Here is a 23,715-nt window from a genome sequence, read left to right on the forward strand (position 1 = left end):
CCATATTCACGAAAATGAAAATGTCCAGAGTGTGTAGGCCAGCAACTGTATGCAGACAGAGATGGGTTCTCTTTAGAACACCTGTACAGTAAGGTCCTTAGGGATTAGCCTAACTGCATCAATGAATCTGTCTAAATGAACTTTTAGATTTGCATTTCAATCAGGATTCATTATTTCCTCCAACTCAGTCCAAAAGTTACTGACTACCCTGTGGAGGGTAACGGCACCAGTAGCCTGACTGCACCGTGTTTTTCTTTGCATTCTTCTGCGATACTAGTGAAGAAATAATCAGCAAATTATTCCAAAAGCATTTATTTCTTTCTTGTACATTAATTAAAAATAAAATCTTACAAAATATGGAACCACACACTGAAATATATCATCTTAATTCATACATCAAGCATTTTTTAATGTAAGCTAGAAAAATAGAAATTTCATTTTGGACCCATGTAATAATCTTGCTAAAATTCCTAATATTCCTAATAATAATTCCTAAAATTCCTAATAATATTAATATATTCATAATAATATTCCTAAAACTGATGTTTAAATACTTTTTCCTTAAAAAGGGAAAGTGCACATTGCTTCACCAGACTAACAAAAATAATTCAGTGCAAATTCCTAAAACAGGCATTCAGATTACATTTCCTCTCATATATGATTTCTAAATAGTTATTAGTTCAGGTTTTTCATATTCTGAAACAGAGATTAACAGAATTAGTTGGAAAAAAAATTGAATAAGCTATTGCCTCTGTTCTGGAATTTAGTTTTCAGCAAGGTCATAATAAACTCTTCTTGGAGCTCTTCTTTACTCAAAGTTAGGCAAAATTTGCTAGAGTTGATGCAAAATATTTCTTTATGTTTTACCTAGAACACTTCAAATACATTCAAGCTTTACCAGCCATTTTGGCCATTTGCAATAGGCATCTGTGAACTGGGGTCACAGTTGGAATTTACAGAAGTAAACATTCATTCTGTTCAAAATCTTGTCAATTATTAACTTTAAAAAGTTCTCCAGCAAGGAGTGATATATTAATAGTAGTTTGATATACAGGTATTTAAGTTAAGAACATCAGACTGCATATGACACAAATCAATTCCAGTTCTCATTAGCATCCACTTTCTGCATGTTTTATATAGACACAGGCTGACATTTTGGTTGAAGCCCACTCCACAGAAAGTGTCACTTACATTAATAAATAAAGGATAATTAGGTATTTTTTTTAACCTGAAAAATTACATAGGTTTTGGTTTAGTTCTTAACACAAAATGTACATGTTATCGTATAGATGTTTGTAATGCTTCAATCCCTTAGAATAAAAGAATAAAAAATACAGCTTCTCCATCTGCCCTTCTCTACCCGAAGCTTTAGCACTTAAGTCATAGTGTCCACACAACCTGAGCTAGGTGACACCTGTGAAACAGGTCAGCATTGGACAAAATCATGTAAATTAAACTCAGTGAAATTATTTTTAAAAATGTAGATGTCCTAAAAAGAGTCAATATTGGGTTTTTTTCCATTTTGGTTGATTTTATGACTGAACATTGCACTTCTCATCCAAAAAGGCCACTTTTCTGAATTTGGATAGATTTTGACAAAGAAAGAAGAAATTACATAAAACATGCTATACAAACATATTTTGCTATACAGCTTCTAAAACTTGCAATTACAGTCACTAAAAGCATACATTCTATTAAAAAATGAGTACAAAACATAGAAAATCAAGTATTTAAGACTTGCTCAAGGATGCAGTTGGTCTGATCTTGCAACATACTTGGGCAGGTGCTTAATATTAAGCATATGAGTCATTGTGCCAAGAGAGATTTTATGGTGAACACTAATGCACAAATATTAGACTGGCTCTTCCACTTCAAGATAAGCATGGATGTAAGTGCTTTGCTGGATATGGATCAGGATGCTCAGCACCTAACAGGGCTGCAGGCACCGATCCAGCAAAGCACTTACCCACACGAACAACACGGCTGACTTTAGGATCACTGCTCATGTGCTTAACATTAGGCATGCTCGTAAGTGCTTTCCTGGAAGGGCCCAATAGACCAATCATGTGTAAGCTATAAAATTTGAAGTAGAGTATGTTTAACACACCGCATATTTAACAATGCTAATCTGTTGAGATTTGCTCTTTCTTGGAACAGGGCATGTCCGATGTCAAACATTTATTTTTCAGTAAGTGTGTAAAAAAAGCCGTCATAAGCAGCTTTGTGATTATGGCAAGTTACAATAATATAAGAAAGTCTCCTTATGCTCCTTTCATTTCTTCTTTACACGTCTTTTCTCAGGCATCTACAAAGGAAAGAGAAAACCCTAGTCAAAACCATTACTTTATTCAAATAACCATCCATGCATTTAATTTTGCCCCAATAAAAATCATGTCAGATGCAACTGAACACCTGAAAACAAGCACACTGAAGCCTTCCAGATTTCAGATCTGAATGCAAGTTCTGCCAACTATGCCACCTCTTCCACTGAAAATATTCAAATCACCAATCACTTCTACAAATAGAACTGAGTTTATTACTTAAGACTGAAAACGATGTGCCAGTTTGACCCTTACATATTCCTAAGCCAGTGCTTCTTATTTCCATATTTTCCATGCCCACTAATGTTAATCCATTTGCTATGCAAAGTCTAAAATAGTGCAAATGTGAGAGCGGTTTAATCCCAGATAAACAATTATAAAATCATCACAGCTCATCAGATATTTACATGAACATGTAGAGATGTCATGTTAACACAGAAAAAGAAATAAAGACCACATTTCTATAATAGTGCTGGCATGTTGCTCCATACTATGCTAACCAAGGAAGAAATAGCAAACAGCACTTCATAATGACCTACTGCTACTGCTGGCCAGGCAGGGTAACTATATTTAAATCCTTATTGTGTAGGAAATACTGTTTTATGCACTTGGCACCATATGCTCTTCATAACTTCTTACAGATACATGTAAGTATCAAAGTTACTAAATGTATTTCATGCTTTCCTTAAGGGAGAAAAGTTTTTGTTTTCACATGAAAGCTCTAACGGTTTTTGGAAATGGCTTATTTTTTTTGTCATGCACAAATTCCTGCTCAACTAAAAGCACAGTCACTAATAAAATTACTACTGTGGTAAGTTACAGCATAGCTGACAGCTAAAGCTGAGATGTGGCACTAAAGCAAAATGCATCCCTGGACAGAGGAAGAACTCTAGACTTAGTCCTTGAGCACAGCAGCAGATGTGAAAGCAATGGATGGGTACAGCAAGAAAAAATAAAATCTGGTAGATCAGAAGTTAGCACTAAGACCTCTCATCTGTATCAGATTTTTTCTCTCTCTGTCCCAAATTCTGACCAGAGAAACTGGGACTTTTTCATAGAAGGTTCTTGAACAGCTCAGTCAATGAAAAGGTGCACTTGCAAAATTTATTTCACAAAACTTTTGAACTGATAAAACCCAAACCCCTAAAAATAGCATATTTAAATATCCAGATGAGCTTCTACCATATATCTGTTCTGCTCCATAGCTCCTGTTTCTGACATAATTCTCTCCCATTCTTGGTTTTCCAACAAGCACCCACTCCATGCTTGTCTGCTTTCTCAGCATCTTCTAGAACTGGCTTTTCATTAATAGATACAAAACACTCCTTTTTTCTACCAAAACACTCCCTAACTTGTTGCTTCCTGCACAGAACTTCTCCATTAACATGACAGAATGTGCCTGTTCTTTTTCCTTCTTTTTTTCCCATAGCATCATCTTGCATTTTTGATGGGTGTTTTTCAAAATTGCCATTACTTCTGCATCCCTTCTACTCACATGAATTTGGGAGGTTGAATGTTTTCCAGAATTTAACCCTTCCAGTTCATATCCACAATTGCTTGTTCTGGGCTCATCAAACACTATTTACTATCAGAGATAATAATTCTGTAGATTTCCAAGTATTTTCCTCTATCTGGAATTCCAACCATGCTGACCCTCTGCACAGTTGCAAACTACATCCGACACTTTGTAAAAAACACCAGTTTGAAAGCACACAAGACCCAATAAGAACTACAAAACTGCATGGAACACATGGCAAGGCTTCTCTTTCATTTCTGGCTGGAAGAGTGCGCTACAGAGCTTTTTAACCTAACAGACACCATTTTAATCCAAGGGTTGTAAATGACAGCAAGTAAGTTTGAAGCAGAAAAATGGCTTAATTACTCAAAAAGGGGGAATTCCTAATTTCTCTGAAACTCGCATGACCAAGGGATACAAGCAGATTCCCTACTGAGCTGAAGTAGCAAAGACTGATGTGTTTTAAGAGTGCCTTTCAAAAACACAATTTGTAGTTGATCCACAGTAATGACTCCGTATAACAACTGATGGATGACATTGATTATGGTACAGAATAGGCTAGATCGGTACAAATGATCCCAGTGACTCAATCGCTTTTTCAATTCTATGATTGAGGGAAGCCACATCATCAGCTTTCCCTCTAAATACACAGGAATACTCTGTAATGATGAAAGAACACAGAAAATAGTGGGTAGTGCATTTTAAGTAACAGTCCTACCTTGTGCAAAACTTTGTAAAACTAAACCTTATCTAAGACACTCATACTTAAGCTTTTGAATCCAATGCCAAACTGGCTTCTTAAAAAAACCCCCACCCATTCTTGCCTTTAAATCAATTCTTCCCTGATTATTTTTGTAAGGACCTCTTGACCTTGGAACTAAACATAAAAATACCTCTATATTGCTATGTGCTAAGAGATTTATCATGTAACGCCAAAGAGATGCCAGAACTCTTTAAGGATTAAAATTTATACACAGGAAAATACCAAAAACACGTAAAACATGTGCTGAAACCCTACCTAACTTTTGAAGCATACAGCAAATACAGCAAGCACAAGTTTGTTACACAAAGCACTTTATTGCATTACGTGTACACTGACATTCATTGCCATTTGTTTCCAGCATATTGAAAACAACCCAAATCCCAATACAGAGAGTATCCTTGCCTCAATAAAATACCACCACTGACAATGCTTACATCAGCACTTACATTTGGGTCAAAATTAAAATGCAATGATGCCATCCTACTCTGATGTAACACTGGGTAAAAAACTTCATACGGTTTTAAAAAAATAATGCTCCTTATGAATTTAAGAAAAAAAATCATCAAAGGTGGGCAAGTTTTCAGCCTACAATGAAGTGTAATGGAGAAAACTCCGTGGTTGGCTTGATTGGGCTTGCTCTAGAAGGAGCAGCAGCACAGTATGGTACCCTGCTAAGCCTTGCTTCTAGCTCACAGCACCATGTTAATGCAGCTGAGCCATCTTCCCAATCCAGGCTGGAAAATCAGATATCATGGTACTGCCTTGTCTCACTAAGGCCCAACAGCTCTGTGCCCTGCCAGCTCACAGACCTCTCCATGACACTCGTACCCAGACATGCCCTGATACACTATACTAACAAAAAACTCTAGGAGACATCTTTAGCTTAACATAAAAATAACCACTGTATAAAATTCTTTCAAGAACAAGTCTTCATTTTGATGTTTTAGGTTTGGAGCTGAAGAAAGCAGAAATGGATTTCATTCCGCTCTTATCAACTTTGGCCAGAGCCTTCTGTGCTGCAGACATCTTGGTGTTTGCCTGTGAGTAAAATGATAAACAGAAACAGTTAAACAGCAACTCCATAGGGGGAAAACAGATACTACAAACTCCAAAATACAGAAGTCAAGCGATAAGTTGAATTGCTTTTTTAGTATACAGCCATAAAGATAATGTTATGCAGGCTTTGAATTGTAGGAGACAAACATTAAAAAACAAATTTGAGATTATTCAAACTGAAGAATACTTGTGATGAATTACTTAACCTCAAACAAAGACAGAAAACCAACTACAAGGAGAAGAAGGTGAAACATCTTTCCTTTCTGCAGAATGAGGTATCTCAAATCAAACATTTACTTTGGGATAATCCCTGAGTGTACATTAAGAAGAATAATGCATGCAATAGAACAGATGCATTCTGTACCCTCCGACTCAATCTCATGATTATGCTGTCAGCAGGCTGAATTACAGACCTGCATTACAGATGATGAATAATTCACACTGATTTACTATCAAAGGCTATGCACAGTGAAATAAAGAGAAAAGAGATTAAGAACTAGGAATGAAAAAGGTAACTAACGTTTCTAAAGCACTTTTGAGGCCACTGGGACAACTTTCCAGACTTCTACACCTAAAACACATTTTATGAACCACATTTTATAGAGCTGAACTCTTTTCTTTCTTGTATTTTGAAGTGTTATGTTTTAAATCTCTAGCTGCTTTCCCTATTAAGAAAACTTTGTATTGACCTTTCTTTATGATACTCCTCAGTCTGCAGCACTTCCCAATAACAGTACTTGGGATCAGCTAGATGGCTATGGATACAATGGAGATAGGCAACAATTGTATGATTGTCTGTGTTACTCTACAAACAAAACCACTGCCAAAGTATTTTAAAAAGAGTAGTATACTGTACAGCGTCCAAGGGCTATCTTTTCTTTCCCAGATTCCCTCATCAATGTGCATTATTATTTCAGAAGTAAATAATATTTAATGTTAAAATGAATTATCTCTCCTCAGTTTATTTCTATCATTTATGCTAAGTTCAAAAGCTATAGCATATAATGTGGGGAGGGGGGAAACATGCATATTTAAACTATTTATCACCTTCACTTAGGGGGCAATCCTCTTACTTCCAAACTAGAATATGCAATGAGTACAAAAAAAATCTGGGGTTTTGGGGGGAGGAAGGAATGCATCTGTCACCAGCTGCTTCTCTTTGCAAAGGGATAACGAGTAGTCAGCATTAGACTGAAGGTCACAAGACCAGCACAGCGGGCCTTTTCAGTTCCCCATGGACTGGAGGAAGATTCATTTTCAATGTTCAGAGAAATAAGCCAGTACAAGCCTCACAGCTTTGGCAGACATAGACAGGATCTATTTCTTTTCACATCTCTGTTGCTCTCCTAGGAATAGTACAGTGGCAGGCACTGCTGGACTCAGATTTGGATTGGCCTCCAAACATGCGTTGGAGCTGGCAATCAGTAAGTTCTGTGTTGATTTAACTTCATTAAGTTGACATAAGTAAGTGCACAAGCAATATTTCTAGGTAAAAGTAAAGCCTGTCCTAGCATCCCTTGGAATTTAAGTAAATGCTGCCATCTTCATTTATTTTTTGAGTTACTGAAATTTACCAGTTGCTATCACCAAGCCATAGGATTTGTCATCGAAAGATCTTAAAGAGATTTTCGAGCATTAGCTGAGCATCTTAACACGTGTGTCTGAGTCTGTGAGGCTCACTGGAATGTTCACTGGTGAAATACAGCCCAGCAGTAATAGTACAAAACAGCTCAGTATAGGAAATTAAAACTGTCACATTAAACCTGAAAGAAAAGGTCAAAGAGATATAATTACAGATGTCAGACAATTTTGTATTTGTTTTGTATTTGTGATGAGTTTTGAAGGAGAAAGTTAAGCACTCTGTGCCAGCATTTGCTATTCATCTACACTTCAGCAAAACATGTATGAATGCAAGGCTTGCTTACCTTTTTGGTTTTCAGATTGTCGCTGTTAAATTTAGTATAGTCTTCTTGTGGTTCCACAGGGACATCTGACAATTTCCTTTTCTGAAATGTTAGAGTGAGGAAGTTGCTCTGTCAACCACTTTTATGATGTACACACATGGAAGTTCAAAGCTTTGGCTTTAAAACGTAACCATAGCACCAAAACAGGACTGGCAATCAACTGAAGAATCTGCAGCAAGAGTGGAAGACTTCTGTCTGCAATTGTCTTCTCTACATGTGAATATAAACCATCTTTACAGCATTCAGAAGAGAGCATTCAGTGTCAGGGGAAGCATTTTCTTCCTAGCCTTCTGAAGAGTGACTGTTAGAAACAGCCATGATTGTGACTTTGGTGTCAGTCTATTTAGAGAACTTTCTGGAGCAGCTGGAAGTTAGTGCCTGACAGTCAAGGAACTGTGGTGCTCATGATCTCATGGACCTGTGCAGCAACTCCAGTGCTGTAGCTATCTGCCGACACAAGCCAGTCATCATCTAGTCTGTTGTCTGTTTGTTCACAGCCTTTAGAATTTATTCATTTCTACAGGCTCGCAACAGTGAAACACTGCCATAGCTCCACTGACTGCTGCATCACTTGAATCCAACAGTACATTATGGAAGTTTGGCTCTGCATGTGCTGTGTGCCTTCTAACTTCAGAAATAATGCACATGAACGATTCTCGGCACTCCACAAGATCAGGCCATAAAAATGATTATTTCTTTCCATAAACTGTGAGCTTGTGTTTAGTTTAAAGGTGAAAACTTTCTGGTATGTTTCCAAAATAGAAAAAAAAAGTATGTAGTATTTTACAACACTGTATTTTTATTATTATTATTATATATCTGATATTACTACCCTGTCCTTAATATCCTGTGAAATCTAGACTGGCCTTCCCAGCTTTTGTGCCAGAGTGATTTTGCAAGCAACTTGGATGGTACCATACATTTTAAGATCCTGTTTTATTCATTTTGTTTATGGTGCTTGTGATATCTCTCTCTTTCTCCCCCTCCCTCTTACTCTTTGGCACAGAAGCTAAGTCTGCAGCCTAGATTTCTCAGCTCTTAGAACCAGATCCAGCTGAAGCCTTTTCTTTTGATTTCAATGGAATCTGGATCAGCCTCTTTAGGAGGCTGTTTACTGTGCTTTGATTACATTTTCAAATGACAATCTAATGAAGAATTACTTTTCTCCTCTTTTTGGAATCTGATAAACAAGTTTTTTAAAATTTATAACAAAAATGTTTGCATTTCAGCAAAGCATTTGCTGTTTAGCTGTAGCAAAGCCTAAATATTCTTTGTAAATGTCTCTCATCATCTGCCAATGGCCAGACTCCCTTTGCTGACAAACCGGACAGTGTGATGATTACAACACAAGATCAACAGCTTACAATTAATACAAAGAACATGCAATTTTGATTTAATCATTAAATCACAAAGACCAGGCTGTACCCAGTTTGTTCCTGTTCAAGAAAGAGAATGTGTCATTGCTTTTCGGCTGATCATTGAAGTTTCTACATCTTTCCTCCCTTCAGAGTTTAACGTAATGTCCAAATGTGCAATTATTTTTCCAAAAACGAAATGGATGTTAGAACCTTATTTTGGAATAACCATATATTATGTCTGTTAATACACCTTGCCCTCATGAAGAGAAATGTCAACACAAGTGATTAAAAATGGTCTGAAGGAGATGAAGTTTCCATGTATAAGCTACCTTGCTCCTCTGAGATTGTGAAATAAAGGAGTGTTTTAATCTCTGAAGTTGCAAGGACTAAACATACACACCCTGGTCAGTGCTCTGGAAATTAATCAGATCCTCAGCAAGGTCTCACTGCCCAACAACTGAACAGTTCTAAGCCTCATTTCCTCTGCAACCAAACTGCTGAAATAAAACTGTTTTTAAAAATAGATTCTCAGAACTATCCCAACGGTATAAAAGCTATTCGTACACAATATGGAATGTACATCACATGCAGTTTAATACAGTTGTTTTAACATGCTTATACAGCTAATGACTATCAGTTGGCTCCTGATGTGTGCTTAATATTTCTTACAAGGCATAAAGATAATTCTTAACTGAATCAAAGGGCCAAGTAACTGTGCAGCCAGAACAACTGTCCAGCCACATGGAAATAACATATCTCTGGATATCCATTGGAGAACAAATGCTATTAATAACAGTAGGGCTCAATTATTCCTCTATGTGCTAGCTGACATGCTGCTAAACAGAACAGTCACTGAACCAGCCAGAAATGAGGGGTTTTTTAGACTTTGTTTCGGTAAGTAGCAGGGACACTGCAGGAAAGGCTAGCATGGTACGTAATCTCATTTCAGCAGACATAAGCAGCCCAGTTTAAATTAAATGGAAAGGATTATCAAAAGTGGGGTTATTGGTTTTAAGAGGGCAAACTTTGCAAACCATATGCCTTACTTGTCTGAGGCAAAGAAAGGAACTTGATGTGTCAGAATGACACTTGAAGGTAAAAGAAAAAGACTGAAGAAGTGATTTTGGATCTTTTACTTCAAACAAGGTGAAAATCTTGGAGGAAAAAGTTTCTCAGACTAAACACTATAAATGTGGCTCCTTGCTCACACAGATGCACACATATTCCACCACCCCCCATCCATCCCCAAAAAATCCAACTGACACTAGGTGTAAGTAGAAGTATCTAATGAATGGGAAAAAAAAAGACTGGAGGAAAAGAAATATTAAAAAAAGAGATTGGTTTAGGGGTCAGGTAATCCTGGGACTAAGTGAGAACTGCCAAAAAGTCAAGCTGAGTTAGACCTTGGAAAGGAAATTAAAATAAACAGTACAAGGTTGTTTAGCCACAGAGGCAAAAAGGGAATTAAAAAAGAGAAAGTGAAGCTGCTGTACTGTAGGGATTGGATAGATATTAAAGTTAACCTATGTGTGGACCCAAAATGGAAGAACTCTTGCCTCAGTAAATAATTTTCAATAAAAATGAAGAGGTTAAGCACAGGACAGAAAAGGGAATAAAAATCACTCTATTCAAAATAGAAGTAAAACTCAATATGCTGATCCAGATGGAAGACTGCTTCAGAAATTACAAGATAAGAGACAGACCCTGGCATATATTCTATCAGGCAGGGACCATATTAGTGCAGAATAGCCAAGGACCCATCCCTAATATAAGAAAGAAGAAAAACTGATAGTAAGAGTCAGGAGAAGAAAGTGGGGAAAAAAGTGAAAGAAGGAAGAATAATTAAAGAGGAAATTAAACAAAGAAACATAGAGTGCTTTGGGTTTGAAGGGACCTTAAAGATCATCTAGTTCCAACCCACCTGCCATGGGCAGGAATACCTTCCACTAGACCAGGTGGCTCAGAGCCCCATCCAACCCAGCCTTGAACACTGCCAGGGATGGGAGTTCACAACATCTCTGGGCAACCTGTTCCACTGCCTCACCACCTTCACATATAATTTAGACCTACCCTCTCTCTCAGCTTAAGGCCATTGTCCCTTATCCTGCCACTACATGCCCTTGTAAAAAGTTTCTTGCCAGCTCTCCTGTAGCCCCTTTAAGGTACTGGAAGGTGCTCTAAGGACTCCCTGGAGACTTTTCTTCTCCAGGCTGAACAACACCAACTCTCTCAGTACGTCTCAGCCTAAAAACAAAACAAGGTAATGCCTACTAACTTGCCTTTATTTTCTCAAATATAACACATTTTCTGGTGACAGAATGTGAAGGATTGCCAGAAGACTTGACACAGTGCCACTTAAGCAGCTGATATTAAAGAAAACAAATACTGCATAAGAAGATTAAGGTAGGTGAGAAACTGGGAAAAAGGGAAACAAAGGCAAATAATGCAGAAAGGGATGTCAATGGATCAGATGGAGATTACTAGTTAATTACTACTTAAAGATAATAATAGAATGCTAACATTTGCTGAATGTACACCACTGAGTAGAATTATGAACACCTAAAGAGCTTTTAACACGGTGTAAAAAAGTCAGGGAACCTTCAAGATTGGAAACATTAAAACCAGATAAAATGTACAGAAGAAGTAAAAGGTCATGTACTCAGAAACTAACTGCATGAACTTCTTGTAAATCTGAGAACTGATCAAGTAAAAACTGCAGTGGAAAAAAAAACAACTGTTTATCTTAACTATTCACAGCACGACAGAGAGCTATCTGATCACACATCAATAGAGGCAAATGGGATTCTAGTCTGTAATGGGACAAAATCTTTCTAGTTAAGACAAGAAGGGAAGAATGCCATCATATTGTATGAGTAAAGGTTTTATCAGAAATAATTACACATTTTTCCAGTCACCTGCTTTGAAACAACTGAATTCATCTTGGAATAGGTGTAAAGAAATGTTTCCACAATGAGGGAATGGAGAACCCATCTCACACAACCAAACTGGCTTCTCAAAATGAAAACGCAAAGCATATTTGTTTTCCCTTTACACATTGAAAGAACTAATGTTAGGGAGGGAAAGGAGCCATTTCAATTTCAAAAAACAATGATAAAGTTAGCACAAAAGGGCAGGGGAATAAATTGGCCATGAATAAATTCAAGGTGGAATTTAAAGAAAGGTTTCTGAGCATCAGAGGAATGAGGTTATAGAACACTCTTCCAAGAGAAGTAATGGAAATAAAAAATCCTAATGAGACTTACAGTGAAGAATGGTCAGTGTATGAGAGATTATTCAACATGGTTGTCTGGGAATCCATGACCCAGGAGGTCCCTTTCAGGGTCCTCATAAATTATATATGAAAGAAAACCTATGAGGTCATATTGTCCCATCAACCTCAATAAAATTAAATAAGCAAAACACGTATGAAAAAGACTGTTGACCAAAACCATAAAATATGCCTCTCTTTTCTCCTCCCCTTTTTTAAACAGGAAAACCAACCAAAATATTCCTTATTAAAAATATGAGTTACCTGGTAAATTTCTTGAGTCCATTTCAGACTGGCTTTTCACAAGGTCACCTTACTTAATGTATTGTACCCAGTGCTTGGTCTGGTCTAGTTTTAATAATAACTCAGAAAAATTAACTTACAACACATCTATCAATATCTTAATGTTCTCCTACCTTCAGTGGTGGCTCTGGTGCTGGGCTTCTAAGTTCTTGGAGCCTGCAGAACAAAAGATTTTAAATTAAAAATTAAGAGAGATGAATTGCACAACCTAAAGTTTGGAAATCCTTCTTCATGAAAGCTGCTTTGGTTATCAGCTGCTCACACATGGGAAGCACTTGCAAAAGAAAGCAGATCGTGGACTGTATTTCTGACTTATGAAACTGTTCAGCTATGGGGCTTCAGGCTGCAAACTGCACACTTTTCTGAAGGCCACCATAACAGAAGCCTTTGAACAGAACTGAGCTGATGAGTAGGTGCAGAGTCACAGTGATGATCCAAGCCAAGTCTGCTGCTGGCAGAAGGAGGATGCTGGCTCACCTTCCAGATTTAAATACAAACTAACACAGGTGAGATAAATAAATCAAACCCAGGCAGCACTGAGTGAGTAGGGAAAAGGAAAGAGAACTGGGGATGAAGACTCAATTCCTGGCTCTGCTGTTTGTACTTGACAATTCTGGACAAACTGTTTTTCTGGATTTTCCTCCCACTTGCTTTCAAACAGGATACATTACTCAGGGTTTCATCACACAACAGTGGTAACAGACATATCCAACTTTAATATTACATCTCCCCCAGCTCACAGTCCTTAACGCCATGGGAAAGCCAAAAAATAACCCATATCTATGTTTGAAAGATCACGTTTAAAGTGTGGCAAATGTAATCTCATTGTGTCATTCACTGCAACCTTGATGAACAAATCTCAGTATTCAACAGAAATGACCACATGGACATTAATCCATGTAAAGCTATACACTAGCTGGAACAATACTTACCCTAAGTATTTTAACAACTCCTTACTCAGATCTTCAGGAATATACTCTGATATTAACCCATGGGCATACCGCACATAGTCTTCAGGAGCAAGTCAGGGAGCGGGAAGGAGGAGAAAAAGAACATTCACGTTACATAGTCACTTTGCTTTAGCCATTTTGCATGTGCTACCATGAAGCACAAGGTTGAATCACTAGTAACAGATGCCTAATGGATACACTGTGATGCTTCTCTGTGTCGAGTAGTTTATGTTATATGACACTTGTAGGTTTATTTAAAAAGTAAAGACTTACTACACTCACTTTGTCAGCACATGTTACTAATATCTGCTGCATGTACTTTACAAAGCTGTTCACTTTCTGAGAGTACTAGATATCATGTATTTTTCTGAAGAAATTAAATTTTAAAAACCTGCAAAAGTAAAAAGCTGACTCAACAGAACATGCAATCATTAATTTTAAAGCATCTGGATCTTACAATTATTTGGCAAGGGCTTCAGTACTAAAGAACATTTTCTGGCTTCAACTGAAAACAATTAGATGAGACAATGAGTCTATTTCAAAGTCTTGTACTTAATTTTCAGTATTTTTTAGAAAATGCCAAGGCCTATCTAAACATCACTGGCAAGACAGGATAATTATCTGTGGAAATATGAACTACTAGAAGCAGTTTTCAGTACAGGGCACTCCTACTATAAATGTTTTTCTGAGAGACTGGGGAAAAAAAAGGTGACCCTTTTATAACACGAAGTCCTAAACCAGATCTTTTCCGGTCACGTTCTACACAAGCACTTACTGATTGTGGGCTGGACTTTTTAAACTTGCTGTTGTTGAGGCTGTTAGGGAGTAACTGCACCCATGCACAGGAAGCATTTGCCAGACAGATATTAAGTTAAAATCTCCCCTCTGAATTCCAACTCCAACAGGCCAGTTTATCTGCTCATATGCCTACACACTTAGAGAGTTCAGAAGCACATGGCATACCAACCTTAAGGTGGCAAAGAACTATTACCTTAGTGCCAGAGACAAATTTATCTTTTTTCCCCCCATTTTCTATCTTTTTAACCTCAAAAGCCCAATGCAAATTGGCAATGAAGGTGAAAGCATTAAGAAACTGACAGAAGCATATGCATTTCAACGGTGCTGATAAAAAACTTCTTACTATCACTTATTTGCACTTCTCCTTCCTTTGCTGCATAGATTCATCAAAGATTTTTCACTCTCTAAGCCCACTTTAGGGTCAGGAGAGAACAAGAAATAATTCCTACCCAAGACAATTTCACCTCAGCACTTAATATGTTCAATGTCTTAAGAAAAATGTTCCAAACATTTCACTCTTTGCATTATGACTCATTATGGTGAGCCCAAATCAACTGCTATTATTTCATACTAAATATAAAATCCATTCTCTTTGCATTTCTGACTTGAAGCACTCTTCACTGACTTCCTTTACCAATTTAAAATACCACTTTTTGCCTCCTATGGAGTCTGTGTTCTTGACGCCATTCTAGCTTTGTTATTAATCTTTCGCCAAACATCAGGAATACTTGCACACCTCCCTTCTTTGTCTTCTGAATGAAATATTCAAGTCCCATATGATAAACCTCCCCTACTTCCCTATTTGCTCTTATTACATCCTCCCCTATTTTTGCCCTACAACATCTGTAGATGTTAACTACATACACCCACCTATTTTTAAGGTGCTGAAATTTCATAATACCCCTATGAAAGCAATTTTCTACAGAAACAAATTGCACTGTCACAGCAATGAAAGGATCGGACAAGAAAATGAGACTTACTAGGAATAAGTGTTGAGTAACGTCCATTTGACTTCCTGTCATTCACCTTGCCACATACAGTGGGACTATCTCCAAAACTCACCTACTTTAAACCCCAGTATTCCCAATTTCAATGCTGCTCTCTCAAATATGAAAACCCAAGGTTTTTAAAAAGACTATTATAATCATGTCCCTATAAATAAAGAGCAAAGTGGAAAAAAACCACTGCAGATGAAGTATTTAATAATGAATTTCAGAGAAAAAGTATTTAAGCATAGTCAAGATGGTTGTTGCCAGGACACTTTCCCTTTTCTTTAAAAACATAGGGGTTGGGAAAAAGATGAAAAGCTACCGTGAAGTTAAAGTCACAACTTTTGCAATTTTGTCTCTCTTTAAAAACCATTTATTACAATCTCTGTTCTACAAAATTGTCTATTTGCCTCATAACTCTCATTTATGTTGTTTCCTTTGATATCACGACTTGATAGCTCATTTTCCACTTTGTCAGCAAGCTGCTTTGTTTCTCCTTAATATTCAATAGCATGAAGATTTCTGAATGTCTTTGTAATAAGAAACAATTTGCTTCGGTTCATCTTGCTCTAAACTGTTCCTAATTTTCATTAACATTTGAAGATTTTATTATGAGTCCATTTTCAGGTTTCTCTACAGAATTTTGTGTCAGTAACATTCAGGACATTGCCCTCCCAAGTAAAATGGTGAATAGAAGCAAACAGGATCCCACCAGACTTTTTGGTAACAGGATTGTTACAATTTAATACATATATTATTAAAATTTTGCCCTTAATAATTACAATTTTTGTGTATTTGTAGTGGGTTGAGGCTGTTAAAATGCCAGTAAACCCACAAAAATCATCCAACTCATACATTTGTTGCATAAAGTAATGTTTGGACGAGGAGCCCTTTCCCTGTGACAATGATTTCCTAAGATCCCTTCACCATTTTGAAGAATTTTATGAATGTTAATATTCCATGCTTTCTAATAAAAATAATATTGAGAAGATGCATGTTCTAATATAGACACACTTACTGGGTGAGAACTTATATATATTAAAAATATGTGTCCTATTCTTTAACACAGCCTCAGTTCAGCAAAGCACTTCAGCATGTATTTCACTGAGAAAAGTGTTTCCTCCTTGAACTGTGAAGAAGCTAAGAGAATCCCAGCTGAGATCATTGTAATTGTTAATTACAATGTCATCTGATTAAGCTAGCAAAGAACTTGGAAAGGCCAAGGCACAGAGTCACAACTTATATGGAATTTTCTATACAGGGTATAAATTTACTGCAAAGGCCAATTTCAATATATTTTAGTTTCTAATAATGTGTTTTATCTCTACTTATGTGACTTCATAAAAAAGGAATTCTTACCTTCCTGAGCATCTGTGATCTGTTTACTGTTGATAAATGTACTTGCAAGCACCCTTTCACCTACTGATATATTGTTGCTTTTAAGTGCTTTCACTGTTTGATTAACCTACAGAAAACCAAAAAATGAAATGCCTGTATCAATATTGTTATGCACATGTTAATGCAGTGACAAAGCTCTTGTAATTTTGTTTCAAGCATATAAAACACTCAAGTTATGGACTGTGGTGAAATTTAATATACATTTGTAATGACTAGCAGATGAGCTAAAAAACCCAAATAAACTAGCATGTCTTTGAACACGTTGCCTTGGCAACACAGCACCAATTTTCCAGCACCCTAAGATGAGCTGAGCTATTCAGACTCAACAGCTATGATTACATAGGTGAGAAATACACCTGCTCAGAGAACACTCCTGAGCTCTGCAAGATTGCAAAGGCAGTCCTGGTGGAAATCAAAGATTAAAGACTTTACAGGGCATTGATGTGCTGGATCCAACAGAGAGAGAACTGTCAGATGAAGGTATTTTCAACAACACAAACACAACCTGTTCACATGTAAATATTCAGGTAATCATTGCAAAATAGGTATTCATTCCCATGCCTCATCACTGCAGAAAGTGGACCAGATTTGTGCTTGTATTGATTAATTTAAATGACAAGGCCACCTCATAATTTGATGCACACCCTCTTCTTCTATAGAGTGGCATCATGTTAAGGGCACATGTGTGTGAGTAAAATGAAATTCACCTTCTTTATACCAAAACAAAGAACCCATCAAGCTCAGCTTTAACACTAGTTTATTTCTGGCAAACTCTACAGACCTCTTGAACAGCATGATTGGATCAGGATAATAGCAACCAAACCAGGACGGTTCTGAGTGAACTCTGCCAAAACTTTGGGAAACACATTTGTAGCACAAAACCAAGGCCATTCTGTCCAGCTACAAAGCACAGCAGAATTTAGAAACTGTAACAATCAAAACTCTCCTCTAGCCCATCTATGAAAGGGACAAAGCAAACGCAAGCCCCTCACATTATGCAAAGCCTACAGCAATAAGTTGACAGCTCCTTCTTCCTACCCACACCCCATATAAGCCCCTTTCATGGCCAGTCCTGTCAAAAAGAGAAATGCAACAAGCTTGTTAATATCTCTAACACCTGATCACATTCCCAAGTGGAGCAACTTTACTGTGATGTCTGTCCTTCTTGGACAGGACACATACCTTGAACTCAGGCACAGCACATGGCTCCAATGCAAATATGGACAAGCTAATAAGCATTTCCATTTTAAACATACAGCAATTTTTAAAGCAAAAGGGAAACACAATACCTTTTTCTTTAACCACTTCAGTGTCTTCTCTTGGCTGTATTTGTGGAATTTCTGACTGCCAATCTCTGAGAAAAAACAAGCAAGGGGAAAAAAGTCACATCTGGTTTGGATTGCATTTTCAATACCTTTAAAATCTTTAAACTTGTTAATTTGCATCTTGCACATGTTTGATATCAGGGCAGTAAGTTTAAAAACACTGGAAGCAAAAAAAACCCCAATAAACAGACTGAGCTGATATGAACAAGTCTGGACAATCTGATAGTCCTTTAATTAGGACCTAATCCAGCAAAGCACAGATTTTATTTATTTACGTGTAATCTTGGGTTCTCTTATTCACTAAGACTCTTCTCAAGCCCTTGTAGTCTCACTTCACCTTCACTGCCCTGTATCACTAGACTGGTGCTTTTAACGACGTATCTCATAACACAAAATGCTGGTTCCACAATTTTCTTTTTTTTCCCCCTTTTTTTTAAACAACAGATTATCTTAAATCTTTATGTAGTGAATTCCAGCACTTAGTAAGGAACCAGGACAGAGAGTTGGTTACTGAAGCTAAACCATCCACCTCTTCAATAAACCATTTCCCTATCAGTTCTCCTCTCTCATGTCAGAGTGACTAAAGCAGAATTTTTACTTCTATCCCCCTTTTACATAATTCAATATAACGTTAAAAGAAAATGCAGAATCCAAAACAGTGAAACTCACTCCTTGTGGGAGGGAGTACATGATTCACTCATGATTTATGGAGTAACACAAATTAACCTGATGATATAAGAATTTCGGAGAGTGCTTCCCCTGTGATAATGAGGGCATCATGAACACTTGCTATTCACATGTGATCAGTTATCTGGAGATACATGAGTTCAGAACATCCAGGCAAAAGAGAAAATTACCAAGGCTCAGGGAAATTTCAGTATAAAAATTCAGTATTAACTCACAGAAAGCTATATTTGGATGCCTAATAAGATTTCACAGATTTTTGAGCCTGCTGCTTCAGTCTTTTTCTTTAACAGGTATTTCAATACATTCTGACCTCCTGTATACCATTCCCATAAATACCTACATCTGTTTCATGTCATTTACTGATACAGTGTCATATTCCAACACTTATTTCATGAATTTCCCTTCTCCCCTGGCAAACAACAACATATTATTTATGATTCCTTCAGCATTTCCTTCTTTGGGGTTTATCTTGGCTCTTCCAAATTGCACACAAACAGTGAACTATTATGTGCTCTTTCTGTATGTATGGCAGGGGGTATGGAGAGGTCGAGGAAAGCTATTTGCAAGATAAAAGTTTAAATCTGTCTCAATAGTTGTATAATAGCAAAGTATAAAAATTCTTCAGAGCAAAAATGAAAAATACACTAATGTACACTTTGCTTTATGATGAGCTGCAGGTAAAAGAATTAGCTGTGACATTGTTGGCTGCAGGCTTTAGGACTTAAAAGCTACTAAACGGCTCTGAAAGAAAAGAAGCAGAAAATGGAGAAACTCTCTGGATATTTGAACCTGCTTCTCAAAGGGCAAACATGGTTTGGGTTCAAGCACTGTGAGTACAATTCATGGATTCCTCTCTTATCTAAGAAAGTTCGAGGAAGGGACATCCTCTGGGCACCATCCCCATACCCATGCTGAAAAGTAATTCTAGTCTGGATTCCCAGGCAGACTCCCCCACAACAGCATGATTCAGAGTGACTCAGAGAAAGGAAATGTAGAACTGTGAAGCCATTTTCATTAAAACATGTGAAAAATAATTACACTGAACCCTTCAGAGATCACTTTGTTTGAAAATATTTTGTGTGCTTGACAGTTTTGACTATTAAACTCTAGAAACTGACAATATTCGAGACCTCCGAAGAATTAAAGTGAGTTATGAAAGTCACAAACTGCTGACAAAAGGATTCAATATTGGAACGTGGATTTAACATGTGATGCACATTTGATATTGGTGAGAGTTAGTGACGACGTTTGATAATATGAGTATATATTGGAAAGCCTTTTGTTCCCTAATGTGTCTGGTGCCTATAAAACTGGTCTGAGACATCTGGAAAGATTGGGTTTGAGAAATACAGATGGAATATAAGTGGTTCTACAATTAAATAATATGTTCAGTGATCGGGTAATCGCTATGTAGACTTGGAAGTTTCCCTGATGTATTGTTGAGCAAACTGCCTAAAGCACATTTTAAAATCCATTTTCTCAGTGTTTTCCATAACTCTGAAACTTATAGGGCCCCTTTTTTCCTACCTCCTGGGAATACAAGCTTGGCAATATTATTTAGTTCTTCTAATCAGGTAAGTTTTCTTGGCTCTTCATGTTAATCACATCAGACAAGATCATAGTGCAGCTTTTGCCTTGCAAAATGAAACAAAGAGTAACATTCTAGAACTGGAATTCATAACCCTTTCTTAAACTTTCTCTACTGTACATTCAATCCAATGTCAGAATTTATTAGCAAACAACCTGCCTCACCCAGACTTAGTGAGCTGTAACACACCCTTTCCACAACTACTAAAGCAGGTAATTCAGAATTTAATTCAGCTAAATGAATTTTCAGTGCTCTTCAAGAATGAGGCCAGGGAAGGTGGATTTTCTGCTAATTCAGTAGGTGTAAACTGTGAGTGCTCTGGGGTAAGAATTTCTTAGACAGATGTTAAAAGTCTTAAGACTAAATGAAGAGTGAAATAATTATGTTGTTAAGTTCTGTCAAGCAGAACAGAGCTGCAGAAGCCTTAATGCAACTGGTATTTCTTGCCCTAATGTTCTACTCCTAAAATGAGAAAGGCTACAAAGTGGACAACAGGTCTTAAGAGCCAGAAAAGAGTGAGTACCTGAAGTCATAATGCTGGTATTTTTTACAAGCAATAAAAGACATGAGAATATGAAACACATAGAAGTGGATTAAACAGAAAGGTGATGCGTGCATGACAGGCAAGCAAGTGCCAATTGGTTCATTGCATAACAGTACTCTTGGAGTTCCAAAAAAAGAAAGAAATCCTAAGAACAAGACTCACTGTAACCCAACCCAAACCCGAGCAAGAAAAGAAGCAACATGTACATGCAAGTACATGCCTAGGAAAATCCAAGAACATCACATAAAGCTGATGTGTGCATATGTGTACAGCTTTTATGACAAAAGCATTGCTCACCTCACATTTCAAAACAAAAACCAGGAAGTGAACTCACATTTAAAAGCTAACACAATTTGTTGGCAAAACAACACAAACTTATAGGTGTATATAATACTTCACTTACAATGGAAAAAAAAAAAAAAAAAAGAAGTGAAGCATCTTCACTATTGTCCAACAGATTACAGTTTATGGGATGATGCTCCCAGACAGATAACAACTGCAAATACAGTATCAGATGGATACAGAAGTTAGACCAAGACACAAGATCTTGTCTATAGCAAACACTTTTTTAAAAAGCTTTGTTTTGGGAACATATACTGCCCAAAGGCTGTACTGTTGTTTAGAGGAAGTGTCCCTTCAAAAAAAAATAATCCAGACCTTGTCCTAAATTCCTATGCAGACTCAAGTATGACAGCCAAAAGGATGTGGCTCCATTTTTCCCCTTCTGATACGAGTGATCAACCTGACCTCCATTATGATAACGTGATCTCCTTAGTGGATGAGGAAAAGGCTGTGGATGTTGTCTATCTAGACTTCTGGATAGCATTTGAAACTGTCTCTCCCAGCACTTTCCTACAGAAGCTGGCAGCTCATGGCTTGGACAGGTACACTCTACACTGGGTAAAAAGCAGTCTGGATGGTCAGGCCCAGAGAATTGTGCTACATCCAGCTGGCAGTGAGCCACTAGTGACCCCAGGGCCAATTCTTTATCTAATATCTTTATCAATTATCTGTATGGGGGGGTTGAGTGCACCCTCAGTCAGTTCACAGATGACAGCAAGTTGGGCAAGAGTGTTGATCTGCTGCAGGGTAGGAAGGCTCTGCAAAGGGATCTGGAAAGGTTGGATTGATGAGCCGAGACCCAACGGCATGAGGCTCAACATGGGCAAAAGCCAGGTCCTACACTTGGGACAAGAAACAACAAACCTCTGCAGCACTACAGGCTGGGGGCAGAGCGGCTGAAAAGCTGCTCAGCAGAAAGGGATCTGGAGGTGCTGGTCAACAGTGGCTGTACATGAGCCAGAGTGTGTCCTGATGGCCAAGAAAGTCAAGAATGCACCCTGGCCTTTATCAGGTATAGGGTGGCCAGCAGGACGAGGACAGTGATTATCCCCATAAGCACTGATAAGGCCACACCTCAAGTTCTGGGCCCCTCCCTACAAGAAGGACATTGGGGTGCTGGAGTGTGTCCAGAGAAGGATAACAGAACTGGTAAAGGGTCTGGAGCAAAAGTCTGATGAGGAGCAGCTGAAGGTGCCGGGGGTGTTTACTCTCAATGAGGCTCAGGGGAGACCTTATTGCTCTCTACACCTAACAGAAACAGAACGGAGTTGCATTGAAGTGGTGTTGGTCTCTTTTGCCATGTCTCAAGTGAAAGAACAAAAGGAAATCGCTGTAAGTTGCACCAAGAGATCTTCACATTAGATATTAGAAAAATTTGTTCACTGAAAGGGTGGTCAGGCCTTGGAATAAAGTGCCCAGGTCAGTAGTGGAATCAGACTCTATAAGTGTTTAAGAGGAGGCTGGATGTGACACTTGGAAATACAGTTTAGGAGTGCTTATGGTAGTGCTAGGTTGACACTTGGATTAGACCATCTTGAAAGTTTCATCCAACCTTGACGATTGTGCCACTCTGTAGACAGAAGTTTAACAGCTCTTCTCTCACCCTGGCTACTCATCCCATGTTAAGCAAGTTGTAAGGCACAGCAATTGCTTGAAAGCTTAAAAATACTTTTTAATGGAAATACCTGCCACTTCATGAGAAGGCAAAGTGGTTTTGCATTTCAGATGCACCTGTCCTAAAGAAGACTATTCAAAAGTCAGAACGCCCCCAAAGAAAACTATTGTTTGGTCCAAATGATACAAAAATGTGACTAGATGTTTCTGTAGGTTCTTTTGGAAATGCAGGAGGAATAGTAATATTACTCCACAATTATGTGTTTATGGAAGCACATAATTCCAACTACCCCGGTCCCAAACAGAATGTGACAACAGCCTTGCTATCTAGCTTTCTGCTCCCTTGTGAAAGTGAGCATTTTCAACAGAAACATGTCCTGCCCTGAAGCTCAAATGCAACTTCCCTACCTTACTGCACATGCATCATATCAAGTTCAAAATACTTAAACTTGTTCACCTAAACAAACTTACAGCTTCTACCCCCAAAAACACCTTAATGTTCTCTACAGCTAGAAGGAGGTCTGGACTTTTACTTAGCAGACTTTATTCTTTCATCATCTTTCCTTAGCCACTTACCAATTATCTGTAGATCATCAAAATATTTCTTCTTATATATAGATATATCAATGATAAGGGTGAGCTTGCTTCGTGAAAGCAAATTCTTAATGTTTGTAGTTTTCAATCTATTTTTTAACTTTAACCTCAACTCCTTGGATGAGCTCTGGTGCATAAGAATCAGACAGCTCACTAGTTTTGCACTCGCGGTGGTGCAAAAGATTCCTGTACGATCTCCTGCAGATCTCTATGTGCACGTAAGGAAATCTCCATTCCCTATCAGGGAGTTAGCAAGCCTGTTTAAAGGACTGAAAATAAAACCTGAGGTGTTGCACATTTTGCATATCTGCAAACTTGCAAAAATAATGTCATGCTC

General features: G+C 37.7%; 1 protein-coding gene across 4 annotated transcripts in view; it reads right to left on the reverse strand.

Moving 5' to 3' along the window:
* Positions 1 to 296: 296 nt before the first annotated feature.
* Positions 297 to 23,715, reverse strand: part of RNASEH2B (ribonuclease H2 subunit B) — a 42,897-nt gene continuing 19,478 nt past the window's right edge. For 2 of the 4 annotated variants that reach the window (XM_068182124.1, XM_068182123.1), the window contains exons 6-11: positions 17,974 to 18,038; positions 16,646 to 16,751; positions 13,482 to 13,560; positions 12,663 to 12,705; positions 7,582 to 7,662; positions 4,895 to 5,638 (exon numbers count right to left, since the gene is read on the reverse strand). In XM_068182124.1, the coding sequence (XP_068038225.1) occupies positions 5,531 to 5,638; positions 7,582 to 7,662; positions 12,663 to 12,705; positions 13,482 to 13,560; positions 16,646 to 16,751; positions 17,974 to 18,038 (482 nt within the window). In that variant the 3' untranslated portion in view covers positions 4,895 to 5,530. Of the gene's footprint in view, positions 2,306 to 4,894; positions 5,639 to 7,577; positions 7,790 to 12,662; positions 12,706 to 13,481; positions 13,561 to 16,645; positions 16,752 to 17,973; positions 18,039 to 23,715 lie in introns of those variants that run through there. The other 2 variants (XM_068182126.1, XM_068182125.1) reach the window with 2 other exon arrangements.

Source organism: Anomalospiza imberbis, chromosome 2 (assembly GCF_031753505.1).
Source record: "Anomalospiza imberbis isolate Cuckoo-Finch-1a 21T00152 chromosome 2, ASM3175350v1, whole genome shotgun sequence".
Classification (NCBI taxonomy): Eukaryota; Metazoa; Chordata; class Aves; order Passeriformes; family Viduidae; genus Anomalospiza; species Anomalospiza imberbis.